At 35.8% G+C, this 22,863-nt stretch overlaps 2 protein-coding genes across 11 annotated transcripts in view; one reads left to right on the top strand and one right to left on the bottom strand.

The window, feature by feature from the left end:
• Nucleotides 1-22,863, bottom strand: part of NBEA (neurobeachin) — a 743,003-nt gene that overhangs the window by 178,162 nt on the left and 541,978 nt on the right. The gene's annotated exons all lie outside the window — the stretch shown is intronic.
• On the top strand, nt 18,766-22,433 carry MAB21L1 (mab-21 like 1). Its single transcript, XM_012465566.3, has one exon. It carries the CDS (start codon nt 19,485-19,487, stop codon nt 20,562-20,564), a length of 1,080 nt encoding a protein of 359 aa, XP_012320989.1. The 5' UTR covers nt 18,766-19,484; the 3' UTR covers nt 20,565-22,433.

Here is a 22,863-nt window from a genome sequence, read left to right as displayed (position 1 = left end):
ATCCTATTTGCTTACCTACAGGATTTAAGGCAGACTTGACTTTTTCCCTTAAGTCTTCATCACATTTTTGTTACCAGTGTTGAATAAGAAGGTGTCAAGTAAAATTCTCTTATATTTTGCTCTTATCTAGTCTTCTGACATAATCTCACTCTCTATAAGTCCTCAACAATGATTGGTCCTTTAATCAAACCTCCAAATTCTGTTAGTACCTGAAGTCATGAATTCATTTAAAGTGATTAATTACTTTCTTACTATTTTCTTATCATTGGTTTTGTATTCCTTATATTCATATTCATGATACCCTTTATAAAGTTACATAAAGACAAATATATAGAGTTGTATTTACTTAATAACTAAAGGTTTAAATTTGAAATTATACATTATAATGAAATCATTAGTTATAAAATGAATTCATTTTTAAATGATTTATTATAAGGACCTTTTGAAGAATAAATTCACAGTCATATTTAGAAATAATTCAAATCATAAAAATACGCTAACTTTTCAGGAATGTGTATGTTGTACATGAAGAAATACACCTTTAAAGGTAAAACTGCTGATATTGTGTACTCATCTCAAAGTTAAATAATACAGAGATCCAAGTGAATTTTAGAAGGGAAACAATCTATTCCAATGCCTTCATTACACAGGGCAGGAAACTGAGCCCATTAATAAAGATTATGCATTTTATTCGAAAAAGAGCAAGCCCCAGAACCCAAGCTTTCTGGTTCCCAATCAAGGGTTTTCTCACTCTACTATGAAACTACAGAAAGTTTTATGATATGCAAAACCTTAAGGGAAAGTATCTTCGGCAGTTTTACATACTTCAAGTAAAACATATGGCTAGGTCCTACCAAAATATCCTGATGGACACTTTAGTAGTATTGGAAATGGATATACTAAAGTGGATTATCACCTGGGCAGACATCTAAAAAGCACTTTCAGATGGAATGTCAGGGTCTTTTAAAAGAGTCTATGATTTCCCTGGATCCAGGAATAAATTTAAATAAACTACTGTATCATTAGCTGTTGATGGTAAAACTGCTTATTAAATCTCTCAAAAGTATTCAAAGCATTAGACTACAAAGGATTTCATCAAGTTATCTTTTGGCTTCCAATATCCCAGCAACCCCTCTTAGGCCCATTTGTTTTGTTTTGTGTAAGCTCTGGTGAATCAGACTGTCTCCCTTTCCACTCACTTAACAGCTTTCATTTTACTCTTCATGGGTCTTCTTTTGCCAAAATTCTTTCCCTCTCTACCCAGAATCTTATAATCACTTTTAGAGAATTGAGTATTCATATAGACAATCTATTCTGTATCTTAATCTTAAAATTCCTTGATTTCTTTGAATTTTAGCCATCTATGCTTATGTCCATATTCTGCTTAGTAAACCAGTCTGCCTAGGTTTAAGCTGTAAGGCCAGTTGCCTTGCCGGGAGCTTGGACGCACACATCCCCCCTTTTCTCCGAAAGCTCGGACATGCTTGGGCATGTTCCCTTCTCCTTTTCTCGCACAGCCTGGCTTTCCCTTAAAGAACCCAGTATGCAAGTGGGGTCTTGTGATTCTAGCCAATAGCAGCCAAGTCTTTCTAGCCAATAGCAGCTGAGTCTTTCTAGCCAATAGCAGCCGAGTAATTCCAACCAATAGCAGCCAAGTCCTGTATGCAAACAAAGGCTTGTAACCTTACCCAATAGCAGTCCTGCTCTCCCACAACCAATTGAGCTCCTTCACTCCCTATAAAACCCCACGTCTGAGAGGAGTCCGCGCGACTTCTCCGGCCCTTTCTGTCGGACCGCAGAACCTCGCCCGGGAGCCTGAATAAATTCCTTCATATTGGATCTTCTTATGTTGGCCTCAGTTTCTTCCTTTTAAACTCGGCAAGAACAAACCTTACATAAGCTATCTTACTCACTTACCTATTTTGAAATTTTACTACATCTACTCTTCATCTAGGGTTGCCAGGTAAAGCAGGAGTCAGCATTGCTACTTCCCATTTCTTTTATTGACAGTTTAAACATCTAAGTCCTTCCTTGAGTCTTACCTCAGTCCCAGTGCTTTAAGTGCCAAGAGAAAACTAAGGCCTAGTCTTATACTCCATAAACTTTAAAAACCACCTTCTACAAATTTATCTTCCGCAATTCATGACAAATTTATCTTCCGCAATGCAAGTTTCTTCCTGCTACATTTCCAGATCTCCACCTCTTTATCATAAACTCAACACCTCACCCTCTACTGTTACAAATATATATGGAATGAAATAAAATGCAGTATTATAATTGTGTAGACTTTATCTTCAAGGATAAAGCCATTTCTCATTGTAGCCTCAAGACAATGATACCATTTCCTTCTATTGATCTATTGATCTTGGAGATAGACAGACCTCCATTATTTAGTCCTTCATTTTAACTTGAACCTCTCCTCTAAAACTTCTTTCCCTATGCCCTAAATATGTTCAAATACCTTTAAAATTTTATCTTACATCACTTCGTAATTACCATACTATCTCTTGGATTCCTTTATTTCTACTTTTTTTATTTCCATAGGTTTTGGGGGAAAAAGGTATTTGGTTACATGAGTAAGTTCTTTATTGTGAGATTTTAGTGCAGCCATCTCCCAAGCAGTGTATGCTGAACTCCATTTGTAGTCTTTTGCCCCTCACTCCCTTCCCACGCTTTCCCTGCTGATTCCCCAAAGCCCACTGTGTCATTGTTATGCCTTTGCATCCTCACAGCTTAGCTCCCACTTATGAGAACATACAATGTTGGGTTTTACATTCCTGAGTTCCTTCACTTAGGATAGTCTCCAATCCTACTTTTCTTGAAAGGGTATTGTCTACCTCACTGTCCACCTCCCATCTACTCTTCAATCCCATTGTGATCTGCATCTGTCTCCACAATTCCACTGATACTGATGTGGAAAGATAAAGAACTTTTCAGGTGGACTGGGCACGGTGGCTCACGCCTGTAATCCCAGCACTTTGGGAGGCCGAGGTGGGTGGATCACGAGGTCAAGAGATTGAGACCATCCTGGTCAATATGGTGAAACCCTGTCTCTACTAAAAATACAAAAAATTAGCTGGGCATGGTGGCGCGTGCCTTTAATCCCAGCTACTCAGGAGGCTGAGGCAGGAGAATTGCCTGAACCCAGGAGGTGGAGGTTGCGGTGAGCCGATATCGCGCCACTGCACTCCAGCGTGGGTAAGAAGAGCGAAACTCCGTCTCAAAAAAAAAAAAAAAAAAAAAAAAAAAGAACTTTTCAGGTTATTCGAACTCTGTGTGGTAGCTGAACTCTTGTCCACTAGCTTTTTATTACAACTCTCTTGTGTTTGGCATTTAAGACAGTTATATTTGTTAGTTTTCCTCCTTACTTTTCTGAAGATTCCTTCTCATTCATTCCTATTGGGTCATATTCTTCTACTGATGTTCGCTAGCATGATTCCTTGTACTTTTTCTCATTCTATATTGTCTCAGATAACTAGCAGTACCCATACAAGATGATGGGCACCAAAAATAAATTAAGAGATGATAGTGGCTTGCAAGGATGGAAGCTGTAAAGTTGGTGAGAGATGGGAAGATTCTGGAGGATTTGCTGATATTCTGGATACTGGGTACAAAAGCAAGAGAGAAGTCAAAGATGACAGTCACAGTTGGCCTAAGCAACTGGAAAAAAAGGTGCTGCACTTCACTGAGGTACAGGTGACTGATGGAGAAGCAGGCTTGGGTTGAAGAACAGGTGCTCAGTTGAGATCTAAGTTTGAAATGCATCTTAAATATGTGGACAATGTGGACATACCACCGGACATACAAGTTTGAAGTTAAGGGGAGAGGTCTTGGCTAGAGATAAAAATTTAAGAGTGATCGATGTATAGAACATACTTTATTGGAGAGTATTGTTTGAAAAATCATTCGCTCATTTGAGCAGAGTACCAGGTATATGCTATCTAAATAATCAGCACAATTAACAAAATCTTCCACTGGAAAGAACAGAATAGATGATATTTATTTAATTATTCATTCAACAAACATACCTAAGCATGATGCTACATAAACTCAAGTCTGGAGACAGAAAAAACTGGGTTTGAATCCTATCTTTGCTAGTTTCTGTGTAATCTTGGGTAATATAAGTTTAAAAATATTCTTTTCAAAACACATAAACTTTTTATATATATTAATTTATTTAACCTGTGCAACAACCCTATGATACAGAATTATTATCCCTGTTCTACAGATGACAAGACACACTTAGAGAGGTTCTATATGACGACTAAGAAAGCACACTCTCGAACCTGGGATCAGATGGCAGAGAGGAAAATCTTAACTCTGCTTGCTCCTAGCTTCGTAAACTTAGAGAAGTTAATTGACTTCTCTGTGTCTCAGATTCTTGACAATGAAATGAGATCAGAAGTTCTACTTCATAGTGTTGAGAGGATGAAGGTACATACACGTAATACAGATAGAACACTTAGCAGAATAACTTGCAGATAACAAAACTCAATTTTAGCCAATTTTACCAATTCACTCTTTATCTTGTTTAAATATATAAAAATGTTCTTTAAAAAATGACCTGCAACTTTTTTCATCAAGTTCGTAAGAAATGTTTTTGAGTGTTAGCTGACTTGTAGGCAGAAGGTAAAATATGAGAAACAGTAACTTCTTAGGTCAAGGTATACAGTTGAGACTAGAATTTATCTGGGTCTGCATTAGGTATCTTGTAATGAGATTCAGGAATCTCCAACTGGTCCTTTGGTCAATAATCAGTCTAGTTGGTGATCTACATTAGTACAGGTATTTCAGCACAGCTAACTAATAAAGTGGCACTTGCCCTTAAGGTTTTTGTTATCTGGGCTCTAGAATATGGTGAATATTAAATATAGGGATCAATAGGTAAAAGTAACAATTCTTAACAATAAATTCTGCTATAGTTTCTAGAAAACAGAAGACCAAAGAGGACATAGGCTATAAAACTACTTAGCTGAAGAGACTCCACTATCTTATTTACTGAGTATAAGGCTTTAATAAAGTTATAGCCTTGTTTTGTTGGCATTTGTGTCTGTCCTCATTCTAGTATACCCTCAGTAAGCTACCAGATCTCAACCTGCACAACAAAAGTGCCACTCATTGAAACAGTTATAACCGGAAAGGAAAGCAGGTTGATGGGATTTAAAGTGTTGCAGGCTACTGAATCACCGACTATGTGGTGAGGGCACATAAAGAAACATCACTTTCAACACTGCTAGGACAGTGAAGCCAGGTTAATGAAACGGTTTTGGAACATGAAAGCTAGTCACAAAGTTTTTTGTTTTTTTAAACTTCCTATTTCCTTGGAAAACCTAATTAAGAAATAGGAATCTTCCATTAATAATTTTCAATTGTTTTACTTGTAGGTTTTATTTCCCAGTGGTACATTTTTAAATAAGCTCTTACTGCTTTATATTTTCTATCCCATTATTTACTTGCAAGTGCCATAAACATTTTGAGATTTAAACAAAAACATAAAATGTTGAAGAACTGGCATTATTCTCAAGCCTAAGGACTAATAAATAACATAAAGTTTGACTTTGAAACATGTTTCTCAGCTTTTCAAATACCTAATTTACTTTTGATGCCCATCAAATAGTCACAGAGTAGCTGCATCTACACAATGCTAGGAAAAAATAAGAGGCATAGATTATGATTTGGTGAATTCTTAGGGATCAGACAAGAGCATAAGAATAAATCACTTAGAGAATTAGCTGTATTCCAGGCTTCATTAGTTCTAATTATCCCCCAAATATGCTCAGCAGAATGCACTTGGGTCAGCTGGGACTGACACACAACAGAGTAGGCAACTTATAAACTCCTCAAAGCACAGAAAGAGTTCATAAAACAACTGCTTGTGCATTTAGATTCATGTGATAACACCTCTCACTGCATAAGCCACCAGATGAAACAGATGGGGCAGCTCTTCACTTGAGAATGTTTCTTTTGTAAACGCACTGGACTTCTTTATTCCCCATTCAAGACACAAACTGCAAGAAAGTCAAATTTCAGGCAGGCTGTCTTTGTCTTTTATTGCCTAGATGTCACAGCAGTAATAAATAAAGTAGTAATGAAACATCCTCATTAAAAAAAAACAACTTGCAAATAAAAACATGTGCCTACACTTAAAGAAATTCGAGGCTTTAAAACTTGTATTAACACAAAAGTTAATACAAGTTTTTTTTTTTTACCACCCATACGAACATAAATAAATGTATTTTGTTTTACTAATTACTTAATATATAATAAAATGTATTTTGTATTTTACTACTAATTCTCAAATGTGTTTTGAGAATTCTCAGAATACGTTTTTTCCAACAATGTATTCATTACTTAAGGGAGGTCTCTTTGCTCTACATTCACCAGTTCACTCTGTGATAATGAACATTCAGTTCCAGGCACTGCACTTGAAAAAAACAACTGAGCAGAATGGATCCTGAGACTACTTTAGCTTAATTTACAAATTTTCAAATTGACTTAAAGTTATTAAAAATATCACTTTTTAAAAGTGTTTACCTCAGCTCATGATAAATTATTTAGAAACTCTTGTCAAAAGGTTAAAACATGTAGATCAATATGCAGGTGATTCCTATAACAGTCTACAAGTTCTAGGAGCACATCTATTTGCATTTAAAGTTTATTAGTTTTGCTGTTCGTTGACGAAGCACATGGGAAACCTGTAGATTCCATTTGTAGATAAAAAATTTATTGACAAAGCAAAATTGATAAATGCCAAAATACATAACATACATACTTTATCTCAAATGAGGCTTCTTAGCTACACATTTCGATAAAGCTATGAAAAACTAATATTAGTATTTTAAATATTTGGCAAAAAAATATACAAAGGCTGTAGAGTATTTAGTAAGTTGAATCTATCCTGAGGTCTTGTTAAGTACAGAAGCTTCCTTCTGTACTTAAGCCGAGCAAAAACATTAAATTCATTAAAGTTAAATTCTGTTTTGCTCTGAATATTCTATGTGTACATTATGAACATATTTCTAGAAAGAACTGTTATGCCTATTGATTCTTAAAATAATGATGTATAAGTTGCTATTATAAGTCAAGTCATGGAAAAAAATACCTCAAAATAGCAAGACATAATGAGTTGGATGAATACAAAAGTCATGTACTTAGGACTTTGGTAATAACATGTTTACACAAATAAGATATTTGTTGACTAACAGCATTTATCTGCACGGCTACGGATATGCCCAAAAAGTTAATGTGACCCATGCTTCACTATTAATAAAGCCTTCTCTACATTCACCAATTCATTCTAGGAGTAATAAATTCTAGGCACCATACTTGAAGAAAATCATGTACCAGAATGGGTCCTGAACAGTGAGGTGACTTAAAATATGCCAAAGGTGTAATGGCTCAAAGGCTGGAGTATGTTCAACTTGGTATCTCAAATGCTGAATTTAAAAAGCATGTATCTGTTAAAGGGATAAGACTATTCAGAAGGGAAAGTAGCGGCCAAAGGTGAAAGTTTCAAGGGGAAGGATTTTGTTTCAATATTAGAAAGAGCTTTCTAACAATTAGAATTGTTGCAAGTGCAGTTAACCATCTGGGTAGGTAGTAAGTTTCTCATCAATGGAGGTAAAAGTAGAGGTCAGATAACCACCTCTGGCTATGGTTGTTACCATGGCTGGTAATGGTGTAGAAAAGATTCAGACAGTTATGAAGAGGGTTCCATTGTATTCTCCTCCAGAGTTCTTTACTGCCCTAGTATAAAATGTCAGACTTATGAGGCAGAATTACTTCCTTCCCTGATACTAACTGCCCAACACGTTAGTAAAATTTTCACTGTAAGTTTTAATTTTTATGTGGAGTGAAATACAATTTGAGCATTAGTACTGATTAGTAACTATATAAAATTACATATAGTAACTAATTAGGAACTATATAGTACTTATATAGAATTCTATTAGTATTCTAAATAAATTCTAATAAATTTATAATTCTAATAAAATTTGATAAGCACTTATATAGAATTCTATTAGTATTCTAGAATAAATACAGTCTTCATATAATAATATAATCATTCAATGTATAATTGAAAAAATTTCCTCACATTTTAGTATCAATACCAAAGAACAATTTACTACAGAATAAAAACAACTGGCATTTGCATAGCTTTCTTGGAAATGATTGCACTTAAATTCATGATAAAAGGGAGTTTTCAATGTATCTTGAGCTGAAAAACAATACTGTGGGTCATATAGCTGGCTGTTATTACACAGTAAAATTATGATATGGATAAACCTTTATAAAAGAAAAGTACATAAATATTTCACTCAAGTAATTATTGAAATAATTGCATCTCTTCATCATATTTATAAAGGCATATCTCATTAATCTTAAGTTTTATAATGAAGTGGTTATCTAGGTGAATTAGTCCAATTTGATATTCAGTAAATAGTGCGTATCTTTCCTAAATAGTTTCTCCCAATGTGATAGATCAATACCTCATAAAATTAAAATTCATAACATAAAAAGTATCTCAGTATTTACATATTTAAATCCGTCCTATAAAGAACCCAATCTTTAAAACTCATCAATTATATTATGTATGTAAATGCAAGCCTGTAGGTTTCTTTTCAGAATAACATTTATATCCTAGTAGCAGTAGCCACGAATTATGTCTGGATAGGGACATAGGTAGTCTACATACTGTATTCAGATGGCAGCTACAGTCAGACAGGCCTGGCTCTGCAATTACTTGTGTGACCCCGGTAAGACACAACTTTGTAAACCTCAGGCTCTTTATTTGTGAATAAGAACTAATATTTGTTGTGAAGATTAAATGAGATTAAATATCCATTAAAAATTGGTCCCTGTTCCTTACCACCCATCTCTCCCAGTTCGGAATTATTTTAAGTATCAAATGAATTAATGGATATAAATTCTTTGTAAATTGAAAAGAATGTTGCAATTGTAAAGCATTATCTCATTTAATAGGTAATTTATCCCCCTGAATTACATTATAGTTAATGATATTCATCATTGTTTTGAAAAATTCATATAAGTATAGGTACCATAATATAATACATTTCTTTCTTTTCTGTTTTGAGACAGAGTTGTGCTCTGTCGCCAGGCTGGAGTGCAGTGGCGTGATCTCAGCTCACTGAAACCTCTGCCTTCCAGGTTCAAGCTACTCTCCTGCCTCAGCCTCCCAAGTAACTGGCACTACAGGCATGTACCACCACACCCAGCTAATTTTTGCATTTTTAGTAGAGATTGGGTTTCACCATGTTGGCCAGGATGGTCTCAATTTCTTGACCTCGTGATCTTCCCCGCCTTGGCCTCCCAAAGTGCATAAATTTCTATAGAACAAATTAATAACTTAAAAGATCATATTTGAAAATACCCAGAGAAAACAATCATTAGCAACAATTATTCTCTAAATCATTTTGGAATAACCCACTAAGTTTTAATGACATGATATAACTATTGGCTTGGGACAGGCTAGGCTTGCACAAATAGTGGGAGAATTGAGGCTTTATCATTCACTCAGGTGGAGAAGAGAAAAACCTATTTTCCTCTCAAAATTTCAATAGTCTATTTTTTGGACTAAACATCTGGAGAATTTTCTCAATTATCCATTACCTGATTTATATGCAGAGTTCAAATACATACTTTAGAGTGGTTATGAAGTATGTCTTACCCAGAGTTTCTTATTTAAGAATATTACAGCATTCAAGAGTAAAACACTGTAAATCATACAAATACTGGAAAACTTCAGAAATGCTTTTTGATATTATTCTAATTTTTGTTTTTAAAGATACAGATATTGAAACTATCACAGCTGATCATTTCATTCTGACATGAGTTTAAAAGGTTAAGTTACTATCCGAAGAAAGGTAATCTGGTTGCCTTTCACAGCAGCCTGCAAGCTCTGCAATCTGCATAGAGAGGGGCATTTGTCATCATTAGCTGAGCTGTGACAGCTGGCACCCAGGGTGTCCCAGAATCAAGAAGTGGCAGAGACACTCTTGGTTTAGGTTGCCATTAAGTATAGTAGGTTTCTTGAGCATCAAGTATATTTTATGAAAAGCTTTGTGATGTAACTAACAGTAGCGAACATATTTAAATTTTCCGTAACATGGATAATACAATGATAGCACATAATTAGCAGGATGCCTCTAGACAACAAGATGCCAGATTATAGTATGAATAAACATCTACTGCCTGCCACTTAGAGAGGTAGAATTGTTTTCAGCACCCTAACAGCTCCAGCAGAGTGGTTTTTTTCAGGGCTGGGGGAAGGTGGTTAATTAACTATACAGAAGGAGATACGTTAAAGATGGAGAGAATAGTTCTCAGATATATTTTAAATTTGGTTGTAAACAATGCATAATTTCCCAAGAATTAGCTAAACTGCACACACCCAATATAGCACCCATCTTTCTTTCAAAATATGAATATGAAAATTAAAGTCATTCACATAGATGCAGTCCTCCAATTGGCCGAAGTGTATGTAACTGGTTACATGTATTTAAAAATATTTCTTGGCAAAAGTTTAAAATCAGGATCTTCTTACCAAATGGGTGCTACCATGAGTCTGAAATGGTTGTGGTAAGTGTATCTAGAAAAGAAGTTTTAAAACTTTAAAATTTATAAATATGTCTTTTAGATCTTAATGCAAAACTATTTGTCAAAAGAAAGTTTAAATTAAATAGGTTGATCAGACCTTTGAAAATTCAGAATACTACCATCCCTCTAAAGTCATCAATGCTTGGAAACATAATCAATAACACTGGGTTTTATATTATTATGTAAACTAGTTTTCCACAAATAAAACTAATTTTTGTGTTAATGTAAAATCTATGCAAATACATGCAGTCATTTATCAGGAAAGCTGACAAGCATTCCATATTGGAGGGGGAAATGAAACTGCCTCAAGAATAGAGGCAATTAATTATTTCTGTATTTTTTCTTCTTCTGTCTTGAGGCACAAAAGTTATCCATCCAGTTAAAACAGCAAATGAAATAAAGAGATTTTTTTTTTATTTAAACACATATGGCTTTTGCCTGCAATACTGATCACCACAAGGTCTACAGATGCCCGTGGCTAAATTGTACACTGGCAGATGCACACAGGGGAAAACTGTGCTAATGCAGCGTGGAGAGCAAAACAAATGAAGAACTGAATTTGCTAGTAAAAAACAAAAAACAAAACATCCCACATTTTTCCCCCGATGAGTTATACACTTTGTTTATCAAATGCAGGTTAAGGTTACAAAAAAAATTTAAGCTTGGTCTGTTGCAAAAAAGTAAAAAATAATTTTAAATTAGTGAAGGTCCTTTTATATATATATGTGTATATATATATACACACATACACATACATACTAATATAGGTAAATATTCAAGAATTTTTTTCTATGGACAAAATGGCTAGCAATATTTAAACCTCTCAATTTCATAATTAAAAGCTTATGACATTCAAGTTGACATACTATATATGACTGAATACATGCTGTTGGAATTTCCAGTGTTATTTTATAAATCCATTTAGGTACAATCTCTTCAGGTATTATTGAAAAATGTTAAGGGTTATTATGAGACAATCTTGCAGATGTGGATATTACTTCCCGGTGGTAACAAGAATTCAGTATTTAGTAGTTGTTTCCTTTTAACAGATTAATACAGAAAATGTATAGAGGCCAATTCAATCTTTTACTATCTTAAACACTGGTGTTTTGTATGTGTGTGCGTGTATGTACACAGTCTGCATGTATGAGCTATTTTGCAAACCATAAAAAGAGTGTATTTCTTAAAGATGGTTCAAGATTATTAAGAAAGCAATAACTTCTTTTTTAATAGGCCTGTAAGCATGCATAACATTAAAATTTCTATTGTAACTGCCAAATGAAAATATAAAACAGAAAGCATTTAAATAATTTGTATATCTTGGGGGAAGAAATAAAAGACTAGTTGTACTATTCCAAGTTGTAAAAAGGCAGAATATTTGAAAAAGAATCATTATCAATGAAAATGTCTTCACTTCTATAATTCCTGATTTAGAGTATTGTAATCATCTAAATTTACATGATAATGTATACTCACACAAATTAGGATTCTGTATATATATACATATGTTCCAAGAATGTGCATATATTAATTAATATTAGATCTAACAAACTCTTTAGCCTCAATTCCTACCACTCAAAGGGCAGGTTAATTTGCTGAAAATGCAAAGTAAAAATATTGAGAAATCTTGACATTTCTTTCTTTAGTGCGATAAGCTACAAACATTACAAATATGCTTCAAATGTTGCTAACTTAAATGAGAAACCCCTGTTCTTTCTTACATATCTTGATGTGCAAGCTGTAAACTAGATTCATAAATCTAACATATATATTCATGTTAGCATACTAAATATTATAAGTTTCTTTGAAAAATGAATCTTCTACCAAGTATTAGTCACATACATTAAAACTGAACAACTTTACCTAATAAAAATTATAAACATATTGCTTATATGTCTGAAATATTATTTTATACTTTGTTTCAGTGTTTTTTGATTAAAACTTGTCTGTAATTGGAAGCATGATACAATAGTAAATTCTAGGGTAAATAAATAATGGTGTTATAGTCTAAAGATCTTTTGATATAAAACCTAGACATTTATATATTAATCATAAAATTTACAAATAAAAATAATGAAATAAGGGCATGAAGAAATATTTTTGTGGTAATAGAAATGTTCTACATGTGTGGTGGAGTTTCTATGATGGTATACATTTGTCAGAATTCATAGAATGGCACAATCATATGGGAAAAGCATAGAATACTATTGTATGAAAATTACACAGTAACAACTCAACTTTAAAAAATAAATTTCACAGAAAAATGAAGCTATACAGTTTATTTCACTAGGTTCCCACCTTTTTTTTTTTTTTTAAATCAGAAACACTACATCTTACAAACTATGCTGTTAATACTTCTAATTTGATCAGGATATTTAGATAATAAAGTGGATAAGGATATGTAAATATAAAGTATTAACTACTCATTAGTATTACTTTTGACTTGATATTTTTTGACAGATCATTATATGAAAAGTGTGCTTTAAAAAACAGTACATATTGGTGTACTAACACGTATATTATTACAATAGTGGAAATAACATCTAACTGGAAATGAAATATTACACAGGTATTATATTCTCAGATAGTTATCACTATACTTATACGTAAAGATATAAAGAAAATTTCTATTTATAAACTAATTTCCTTCTTTTTCTATAACCATTTATTTTACTGTACATAATATACATGATAAAAGGTAATCATTTTCTATTTGATGTAATTATCCTTTTAAGTTATTACTCCAGTTACTGATCATTATAAAAATAAATCTTGGTTTAGAAGAATTACTTTGCTCATTAAAATATAAGCTCCAAAACTATAAATTAAAAATAGGAAAGGTTATTTTAGACATGTAATCACTGGAAGTTGATTACCTATGTACCATATTCTAGTCTCAAGGTCATGGTGAATATTTTCAGTGGCTTAATCACATACAGTATGAAACAGTAATGAGAGCAATGCAGTCCTGGATGACCTACTACAGATGTAGAGATTAACAGACACTAATCGAATCTGATTTCCTTGTTTTCTCTAAGTGCAATAAAACTATAGCATATTAAGAAGTACTAAAAATGTAGCCATATACACAAATATATGTAAATTCACACTGTATGCAAATTACACACCAACAAACCTAACTTAAAAAAATAAATTTCACCAAAAAATGAAGCTGTATGAAATGAAATGTATGTATATTCATACATACATTTGTGTATACGTTATGGGTTAGGAAAACTAATTTTCATACATTCATATAAAAAAGAATCATGTGAGCCCATTTATCCTGTCTGAATATTTCTATACTAACAAAAGAAAAATATAAGCTGAAATCTAACAAAAAGAATTTTAGTTTTATTAATTAGAAAGAGAATAGTAGCTTTCTGAAGGGTCTGTGAGAAACTAGACTATTGGAATCCATATTTCCTACATAATACTCAATAAATGAATGACTAACTTCATTGTCCTTAAATGTTTAGAAAAGGTTAGAGATCACAATTTATGCCAAGCAATAAAAAATTCTTCAGGTTGATAACCTCCATTTTTTCTTCAGTTTGCAGATAAAACTGAAAACATCCTGCACCTCTGGGTACACATGCAAGTGAATTGAGGAAACAGAGACAATTATGAAAATAACCCAAACTTTAAATTTCTTTTTCTACCAAAAGAGGATTTTGGCTAGAGTTATCCAGTATTACTACAAATCAAGCAGTGGTGGTCAATTCTTCTAAGTGTACTCCCAACTTCCATTTTTAATCTCAAAATTACTTTTCTTTTCAAAAACCTATTAATGCCAATATCAAGTTTATTAAGTAACATTGTAGAGAAAACGGTACTTGTCACTACAAATGTGACTATATGATTGTGAATTAGAGTGATGAATAAAACTGAGGCAAAGGCCATCAGTCAAGTGAAGAATAAGCAATTTTTAAAAATTAGCAATTCTCAAAATGCTCTAGTTGAAGAAATAAAATAGGGTCTAAATTGGGCAAACAGTGACCTCAATCCTCTGCTTGACTTTGAAATAAACCTGATATTAAGGCATGAAATAATTACTTTAAGAAATCACTGAAACCTTGAAAGCTTTCAAACTATTTTTTTGTCTCAAGTGTTCTTAGACCAGGAGTCACAACAGGAAGAAAGGTATAGATGCCATCAAATTAGATTACCAGAAAAACTCTCTCTATTTTACTTTATTTAATGTGACACATAAAGAAAACCCTGCACAAATATCTTTCTTTAATTTCTCTAGTGTAAAAAAAGAAATATATTGTGTCTGGCAGAATGAAACACTTGAAATAGCCTGGGTGCATTTAAGAAAAGAGAAGGGGGAAAGAAATCAGATGACTACAATGAGCCTTCAAAGCCACTCCAGCATTAGGGATAAATAATGTAATAAACTCAACTTCATATTCTTTTTATCTCCCTTGTGTAATAAGCACATATTAAAAAAATAAAACTTTAAATTCATGAATACTTGTGAATAGACAAGCAGCTAGCAGATAATGAAAAACACCAAACAATATCTACGTGAGCACTTAACATGTGTGTGCATATCCTTTAACAGATACCTTTTTCAGGATGAAAGGTTGTAATTGCTGAGATTTATGAACATGAAATTCAAATTTAAATTAGGTTTTTTTCTAAAACGAAATCTTGCATTCTTGTATTTCTCAACATAATAGAGATTTTCTTTAAACTTATTAAGGACACTACTTATGAATTCCTTTGTATATCCCATATAAGTAAGTAGGTCTACTAAAGTGGGGATAAGTTATTCAGGAAATAGTACTTGAGGAAAAGTTGTTTCGCTGTTGTTATTTTGAACGCTTCAAAGTGTTAAGGATCACAGTATTTAATTATTTTATATTCACTAATACTACTAACATTTATGATAATAGTGTGCTGTGTCCTTATTGTTTTTTTTTTTTTTCTTTTTCTAACTGGTACATTTTGAATCAAGCCTGCCTCATAAACTAAGTAAATGAAATGTAAAAGTCAGACATTAAAATTCCAAATACCATTCAATGTAAGCATTTCAAAGTATCATTAAATCATGAGATTCTTGGGATGTTTTTTCCTTCAATTAGGCCAGTTTTCCTCAATTATCATTCTATTATTAGCGCACGTCAAAGATGTCTGCATGCATACCACTGAAAACAATTAAGTATTTACATCCTAAAGCATGAGACACACACAATTTTATTCTAGTAGTACTAAGATTATATTTACAATAAAAAATATTTTAAGACTGGTATAACTGGAGTTTTTTTAAAAAAGTTTTGACATTAATAAATAAATGTGTATTAAACCATCTCTATGTATTGCATAATCATTTGACCTAACTAGTTTAATAGATCAAATGATATTTTTTAAAAAACTACTGAAAAATAGTTCCAATATGTCACTCCCATAAAATAAATCTATCTCCCAAGCCTAGATTAAATTCGGCTGAAAAACAAAAATATACTGTTATTTGTAATTCCTCTCCATAGGTCATTTCCATAAAAAAACTTCGGGGATGGCAAACACACTCTTCAGAATAGTTTAATTTTCCCTTCAGCAATGAGGGGCGTCCAAGATCACTGAAAGGATTCAGCTACAGAGGCAATTCATTTCACGTGTTCAGTGTAATAGAAAATCACTGTGTTGCAGCAACAAGCAGTACTTCCACTAGAGTATTATTCATCTAGGGCGCCCAGTTCACCCACAGTGATAACCGCGGACCGGTGAATCCTATGTTATGTAAATCACCTTCAGCTCAGTGTGTGACGGGTGCTTAAAGCAGCAGCTTGGAAAACAGTCCTGGCGTCCTTGAAACTAAATGACTTCACTTTCCTCGAACCCTCTAGATCTAACGAGGTTCCTAGTACACCTTTTCTCATAATCAATTTTTGTTTCTCACAGTGCAAATCGTTAGTGAAAAGGCCCTGGTTGCACCAATTAGTTTGCACAAAGTGCTTCGCTGTTTAGCTTCGCTTTAACCCAATTAAGCTGCACAGTGAGCCCCGAAGATGCGCCACCTGCGCGCCTGGCTCCAGCCAGGCCCGGCCGGCGTCCCTCGCAGGCCAGCGTCCTTCCGTTAGACTCAGTCGGGCGGCAGCGCCAAGGTCCCCCGAACGGCCCCGGGGCCTCCCCGTCCCCGGCTGTCTCACGTCCTTGACAACCAAGGGTGTTCTGCAGGTGGCCCAAAAAGGCAAGGGGCGAGATCTCGGGGCAAGCATCTCTGGTCTGAACCCAAGGAAGAAGGCGCTGGGCGCAGGGGACCCGGAGGGGGCTTGGCTGCGACCACACTTGGGCCGGACGTGGGCGGTCAAGGCAGAGGGGTGCGTGGGCAAAGCGTGGCTTGGAGCAGACGTGGAGAGTAAGCCAGGACACCAAGCAAGGTTTTCAAATAACGCTCAGGCAGAAATAAAGCGTAGCGATCTTGAGCCAAGAGAGAAGAGCAAGAGGGCACGGGAATGCGGGGCAGCGAGAGGGAGGCGGCCAGCGGAAGGCACAGGGCCACCCGCGCCAGGTGAGGGCAGAGGCAGCGTTTCCCCAGAGACCGCCGCACATCCTCGCCGTCGTGGCAGCAGGTTCTCCGACTCTGATGCGTCTCCCTTTCAACTGCCAAAAGGTAGCAATGCATTCACCCGCGACGACGGCAAAGTGGGGAGGGGCTTTTTGGGTGTTTCCAGACCCCTCTCCTAAGGGGATGGAAGGTCCTTGGGAAATAGAGTAGATGGGTGCAGCACAATGTAATATACTATTTTTAGCTAAATTAATCTATCACTGTTGGATAAGGAGAAAGTAAATAACAGGTGGCTTTGGGATGCTGTACCTGTGCAAAACAAAACACACACACAAAAATCAAAAACTTCAGTAAAAAGTGGGAGCCCTGAACAAGATCTTGTTAAAAGAGGCTCTGAAAAAAAGTGCCTACAACCCTGTTACCAGGAGCTATAGGATTTGACTGGAAATATTCTTAATTTGAAAGAGGTGGCATCTAAGTTAAAGGTAAGCAATTTAAAAAACCCAACTAGGTTTAAAAACCACAACATAACCCCTAAGTAGTATTTATTTAGTTTCCTGTACTTTGAGGACACAGCTGAACCACCAGGAAAATAAAAAGTTCTAAATAAACCCATTTCCTCCTCCTGTTTGCAGGTTCCGAAATTTAGAAACGAAAGGATTTCCTTCATTTTTGTTTTCAAATGATATTTAAATCCCCAAAAAAACCCCAGATGACTGCAAGTTAATTTTCTTCGAAAATGTTAATCATTTTTTCTTAATTAAATCACATAAAATAGTACAAAATTAGAACTCTACTGCCAGGTTACCACTTAAGGACACTTAACACAGGAGATATAACCTTAATTATACATCTGTAAACAAGCCAGAAACCCCAAACCTTCAATTTTTTCAGGATAGTTATCTGTGAGGGGGCTTGATCTCTATGATCTCATATGAATTTTATGTACTATGGTCATGCGAAATAATATTAAAATGGGTCATTATGAAATAACATTAAAATAGTCTGTCCATCCCAGAGACAATTTATTCTTCAAATATTTCTATAAGTGCATATACAGCTTTGTGTCCTGCTTGTAATGCTGGGCAAGTCTACCAAAGTGCAAAGAAGACTGCAGCTGGTGTGGCAGAGGGATGTACCAAGTATCTTTTAAACATCCTAACGTAAATGGGATTCGACAACATCTAACACATTAGCAATAATTTTCAGATTCCTTTCAACAAATGCAAAGGAGGAAAAAACATAAGTAAAAGAAAGAGCACACTACCTCCATAACGTTTCAAAAACTTATTATAACATATAGGAACATCCGGAATGAGAAAATTACACAGGTATTCCTCCATTTAAAGCCAACTTCCATATGCCAGTAGTCTGCATGAAAGAACAAACTTTCAACCTGCATTTAAGAAGACCCCAAGGATTAACGGGCGTTAATTATCTTACTCTAAATGCAAGTTAGTGACTTTGTTTTAGAAAACCCCGTCTAGATCACTAATTGATGGATGCTCGTTAATACACCTGTATTTGCATTTCAGCAGTAAAAGACAAGCAGGGTTTTCAGCAAAGAGAGCCGCTTTGCCAAGTCTCTTCAAAAACGTCAATATGCTTCAAGTAATACCAAAGCTGAGAGATTCCTCTTGATTTCCAAACTGTCTAGGTGGCCTGGGTTGTTTTCTGCCGGCAGCAGCCTCCTACCTTTAGTTTGTGTGCCTATATCCATGAGGGGGGATTAATTAGCCGGGTTGGAGCTGAAGGAGGCTGTCGTGACGAGCCCAGTGGCGATTGGCCGCCCGCCTGCCTGGCCCTGCCTTTATAATTTCCACACGAGTGCATCTGGGCTCTTAGACAAACCAACAGCGGCTTCTTCTGACACATACACACGCACACTCACCCCGAACACACACTCAGCACACTTTTTCTCCATTTGATTAACAGTGCTGCACACACAATGATTACGGGAAAGCGTAAATAAACACGGAAAAGGGTGCTTATTTTGACTACTGGAAGAGCTTTGCTGGGTCTCAGCGCAACTTTTGTTTTTTATTCCTGAGAAGGTGATCTCTCCATGCGTTTCTCTCCCACAAGGATTCTTTAAAAGAGGAAGAGAGACAAGGAGGGGGGAGAACAATCTTTCACTTTAAGACCGGCTGGGCTCAAAGATTAAAGGAAGGGAAAAGCAGCAGGAGCAGCAGCAGGGAAACCAACGCGGCAGCACTTCCGAAAGGCATTTTTGATCCATTTCTGAGCGCTGCGGCCCGTTTCTCCACCGAAGTTGGCTCCAGCTCTAGCAGTCGCATTGGATCCCACAGCTTACTGCGAGACTCCGGTGTACAATCCGGATCTCTGCCCCAACATGATCGCGGCCCAGGCCAAGCTGGTCTACCATCTGAATAAATACTACAACGAAAAATGCCAAGCCAGGAAAGCTGCCATTGCCAAAACTATCCGGGAAGTCTGCAAAGTAGTTTCCGACGTACTGAAGGAAGTGGAAGTGCAGGAGCCCCGTTTCATCAGCTCTCTCAACGAGATGGACAATCGCTACGAGGGCCTCGAGGTCATCTCCCCCACCGAATTTGAAGTGGTGCTTTATCTCAACCAAATGGGGGTGTTCAACTTCGTGGACGATGGCTCGCTGCCCGGCTGCGCGGTGCTGAAGTTGAGCGACGGGCGCAAGAGGAGCATGTCCCTCTGGGTGGAATTCATTACCGCCTCCGGTTACCTCTCGGCGCGAAAAATCCGGTCCAGGTTTCAGACGCTGGTGGCTCAAGCAGTAGACAAATGTAGCTACAGGGATGTGGTAAAGATGGTGGCAGACACCAGCGAAGTGAAACTGAGAATCCGAGATAGGTACGTGGTGCAGATCACGCCGGCCTTTAAATGCACCGGGATCTGGCCGAGGAGTGCTGCCCACTGGCCACTTCCCCACATACCCTGGCCGGGACCCAACCGGGTGGCGGAGGTCAAGGCGGAAGGTTTCAATCTCTTGTCCAAGGAGTGCCACTCCCTGGCCGGCAAGCAGAGCTCGGCGGAGAGCGACGCCTGGGTGCTGCAGTTCGCGGAGGCAGAGAACAGACTGCAGATGGGGGGCTGCAGAAAGAAGTGCCTCTCCATCCTCAAAACCTTGAGGGATCGTCACCTTGAACTGCCGGGCCAGCCCTTGAACAATTACCACATGAAGACTCTGGTTTCCTACGAGTGTGAAAAGCATCCCCGGGAGTCGGACTGGGACGAGTCCTGCCTGGGTGATCGGCTGAACGGGATTTTGCTGCAACTAATCTCCTGCCTGCAGTGCCGGCGGTGTCCCCACTACTTTCTACCAAACTTAGATCTGTTTCAAGGCAAACCTCACTCAGCTCTGGAAAACGCTGCCAAACAAACGTGGCGACTGGCAAGAGAGATCCTGACCAACCCGAAAAGTTTGGAAAAACTTTAGAGGATGATTTAATCAAGAGCCAAAATTATTACTCTTCTCAAAGTCCTGATTAAGTGTAAAATTTCCTGTTCAATTTCTAATATTCCACTCCACAGTGCAAACAATCTCTTCCTTTAAAAAGGAATAATACAATATTTAGACATCGTCTCACCCACCCTCCAAGGGGAGAAAAAGTAGGGGAAGCGGATGGAGAAAAACCCAAAGCCACGAGTACTAGAAGACTTCTTTCCACACGATTTCCTATCTCCCTTGAAAAGTACACCATAACACTCGGTAAACAGCCCAGCTGTAATGCAAGACCACGGTGAACACTCTGCCTAACTATCAAAGGATTATAGCAATCCTGGTGATTTAGGTGCATCTGTCTGTGAGTAAACACGATTTGGATATGCCATCTGAAGGAAAGTGTAATGTATATTTTGATTTGTAACAAATATTGTGATCTCACATTGTCTTTGAAAGTGTGGATGTTGGTGTTTTGTGATTTGGTGAACAGAACTTAAATTACCATTCTGGGTACTTCCAGACATTTTCCACTAACAAAGATATCATTTAAAGGTAGATTTCCTCCTGGTACTTTTATCTGTCTTTGAAAGTGTCTGAACTTTAAAAAGTTTACATTTTGTTTCAAATATTGCTTGTTCTATTTCTAACATTCCATAAATATACTTGAAATGTTATTTAAATATATTCAAAGAAATTTGAATTCAGCTTATATAATAACGCTTGAATATCTGAATTATATATTTGAAAAATGCACTTGAAATACACTGGATACTTTTGTGATTTAGATTTTAATTTGTTGCTGGTTTTTATTTAATTAGATGCTAATAAATGAAGCAAAATAAAAGTCGTTGTGTCTCACTTTAAATTGTTTTTCTATCAAAAGATGTAATCCTGTATTTTGAAAATCAAACCCACTTGAATATCTTAAACATTTTGAGAAATATGTTAATGAAATCCTTAAAAATAAAACACCCAGAGAAAAACTCTTTTTGTATAAATAAGATAACAATTTACTCTCAGTCTCTAACTTACTTGTAAGACAATTCCTCTCTGCAGCAGACACAATTTAAATCTATCTTTGAAAGCTTGCTCTTCTGATCAGTACTTCTGTAGCATTTTTGATAATATAAGAAAAAAAGTCTATCATGACAGTAGAGATGACTGAGTTAAAAAGCTGACTAAGAGGAAATGAACTTAACAAAGTCATAATGAAACTTTGAAATTTGTATATGAAAACTAGCAAAATGATCCTTTCTGACCAATATAGTTTATGTCAAACCTTATTTTATGCAATAAGGATTCCATTAGCAGAAGAAATTCATTAGAAATTCAACATTTCTTTTTGACATCATAGGACAAGCAAAAAAAGCATAAAAACAAATTTAAATTATTTTAAAATACAGTGCATCCAAGCTCATTTTAAAAACTGTATTTGGAGCTGGAAGTAAAAGAAGTCCCATGACAATCCTTTGGAGTAGTTTTAGCAGTCAACAAGTGCTGAAAAGGCTGATCACTTATGGGCCTTAAGTTAGTTAATTCAGGTGATGGTAAATTTTTGGATTTCAGCTCTAGTCTGCAAATACTATTTTATAACATTTTATTTCAATATCTAAATTAAAAATAATAAACTTCTGAATCTGTGGAAGCATTTGTCTTTGACTGTTTTGGAATAACTGCCTCTGCAAATAAAGGAAGATCTTTGCAAAATGATGCTAGAATTTCTAGCATGACATTTAATGCTCTTGAATTCTTAACCCCAGAAAAGAAGTGTGCAAATTGCACAGTAACATGAAAGTTAAAACATTAGAACAGATCTCAGAAGAAAGTGCTGAGAAAGAGCTACTCTAATACTCAGGTGTTTAAAATCTACACAATAACATTTAATAAATATGCATTTCAAATGGTCCAAATATGTATTTTCTGGCATTATACCAAAAGAAAAAGACAACCTTTACACATTTGAGTGCTAGCATATATTTTAAATCAAAGCTCAGGGAATCAGTTGCTTTCCTCTTAAATCCACATATAAAACCCATTCTTATTTCAGAAGATGGACAAAATGGGTGTACTACTGGAGAAGAATTTATATCTAAATGGCTTCCCCACCCCCAGTTTCTTTATGACTTTTCAATAAATAATCATATTACAATCTAAAGTTTTGAAAATTAAAAGTGATCTTAATAAGACATTTCTTAAGACGTTTTGTAGTCAGCCTCAGAGCCTGAGATTCTGGGCCCCAGGGACTTGGGAGCAATTGACTTAACGACCAAATCTGCCCAAGTACACACAAAGG

Source organism: Aotus nancymaae, unplaced genomic scaffold (genome assembly GCF_030222135.1).
Source record: "Aotus nancymaae isolate 86718 unplaced genomic scaffold, 86718_ANA_hifiasm-v0.15.2.pri h1tg000043l, whole genome shotgun sequence".
NCBI lineage: Eukaryota > Metazoa > Chordata > Mammalia > Primates > Aotidae > Aotus > Aotus nancymaae.
Note: the sequence above shows the minus strand (reverse complement) of the source record. Positions and strands in the feature narration are given on the sequence as shown.

Excerpts from the sequence above, each read along its gene's own strand:
- MAB21L1 (XM_012465566.3), top strand. The coding sequence starts at position 19,485 with ATGATCGCGGCCCAGGCCAAGCTGGTCTACCATCTGAATAAATACTAC.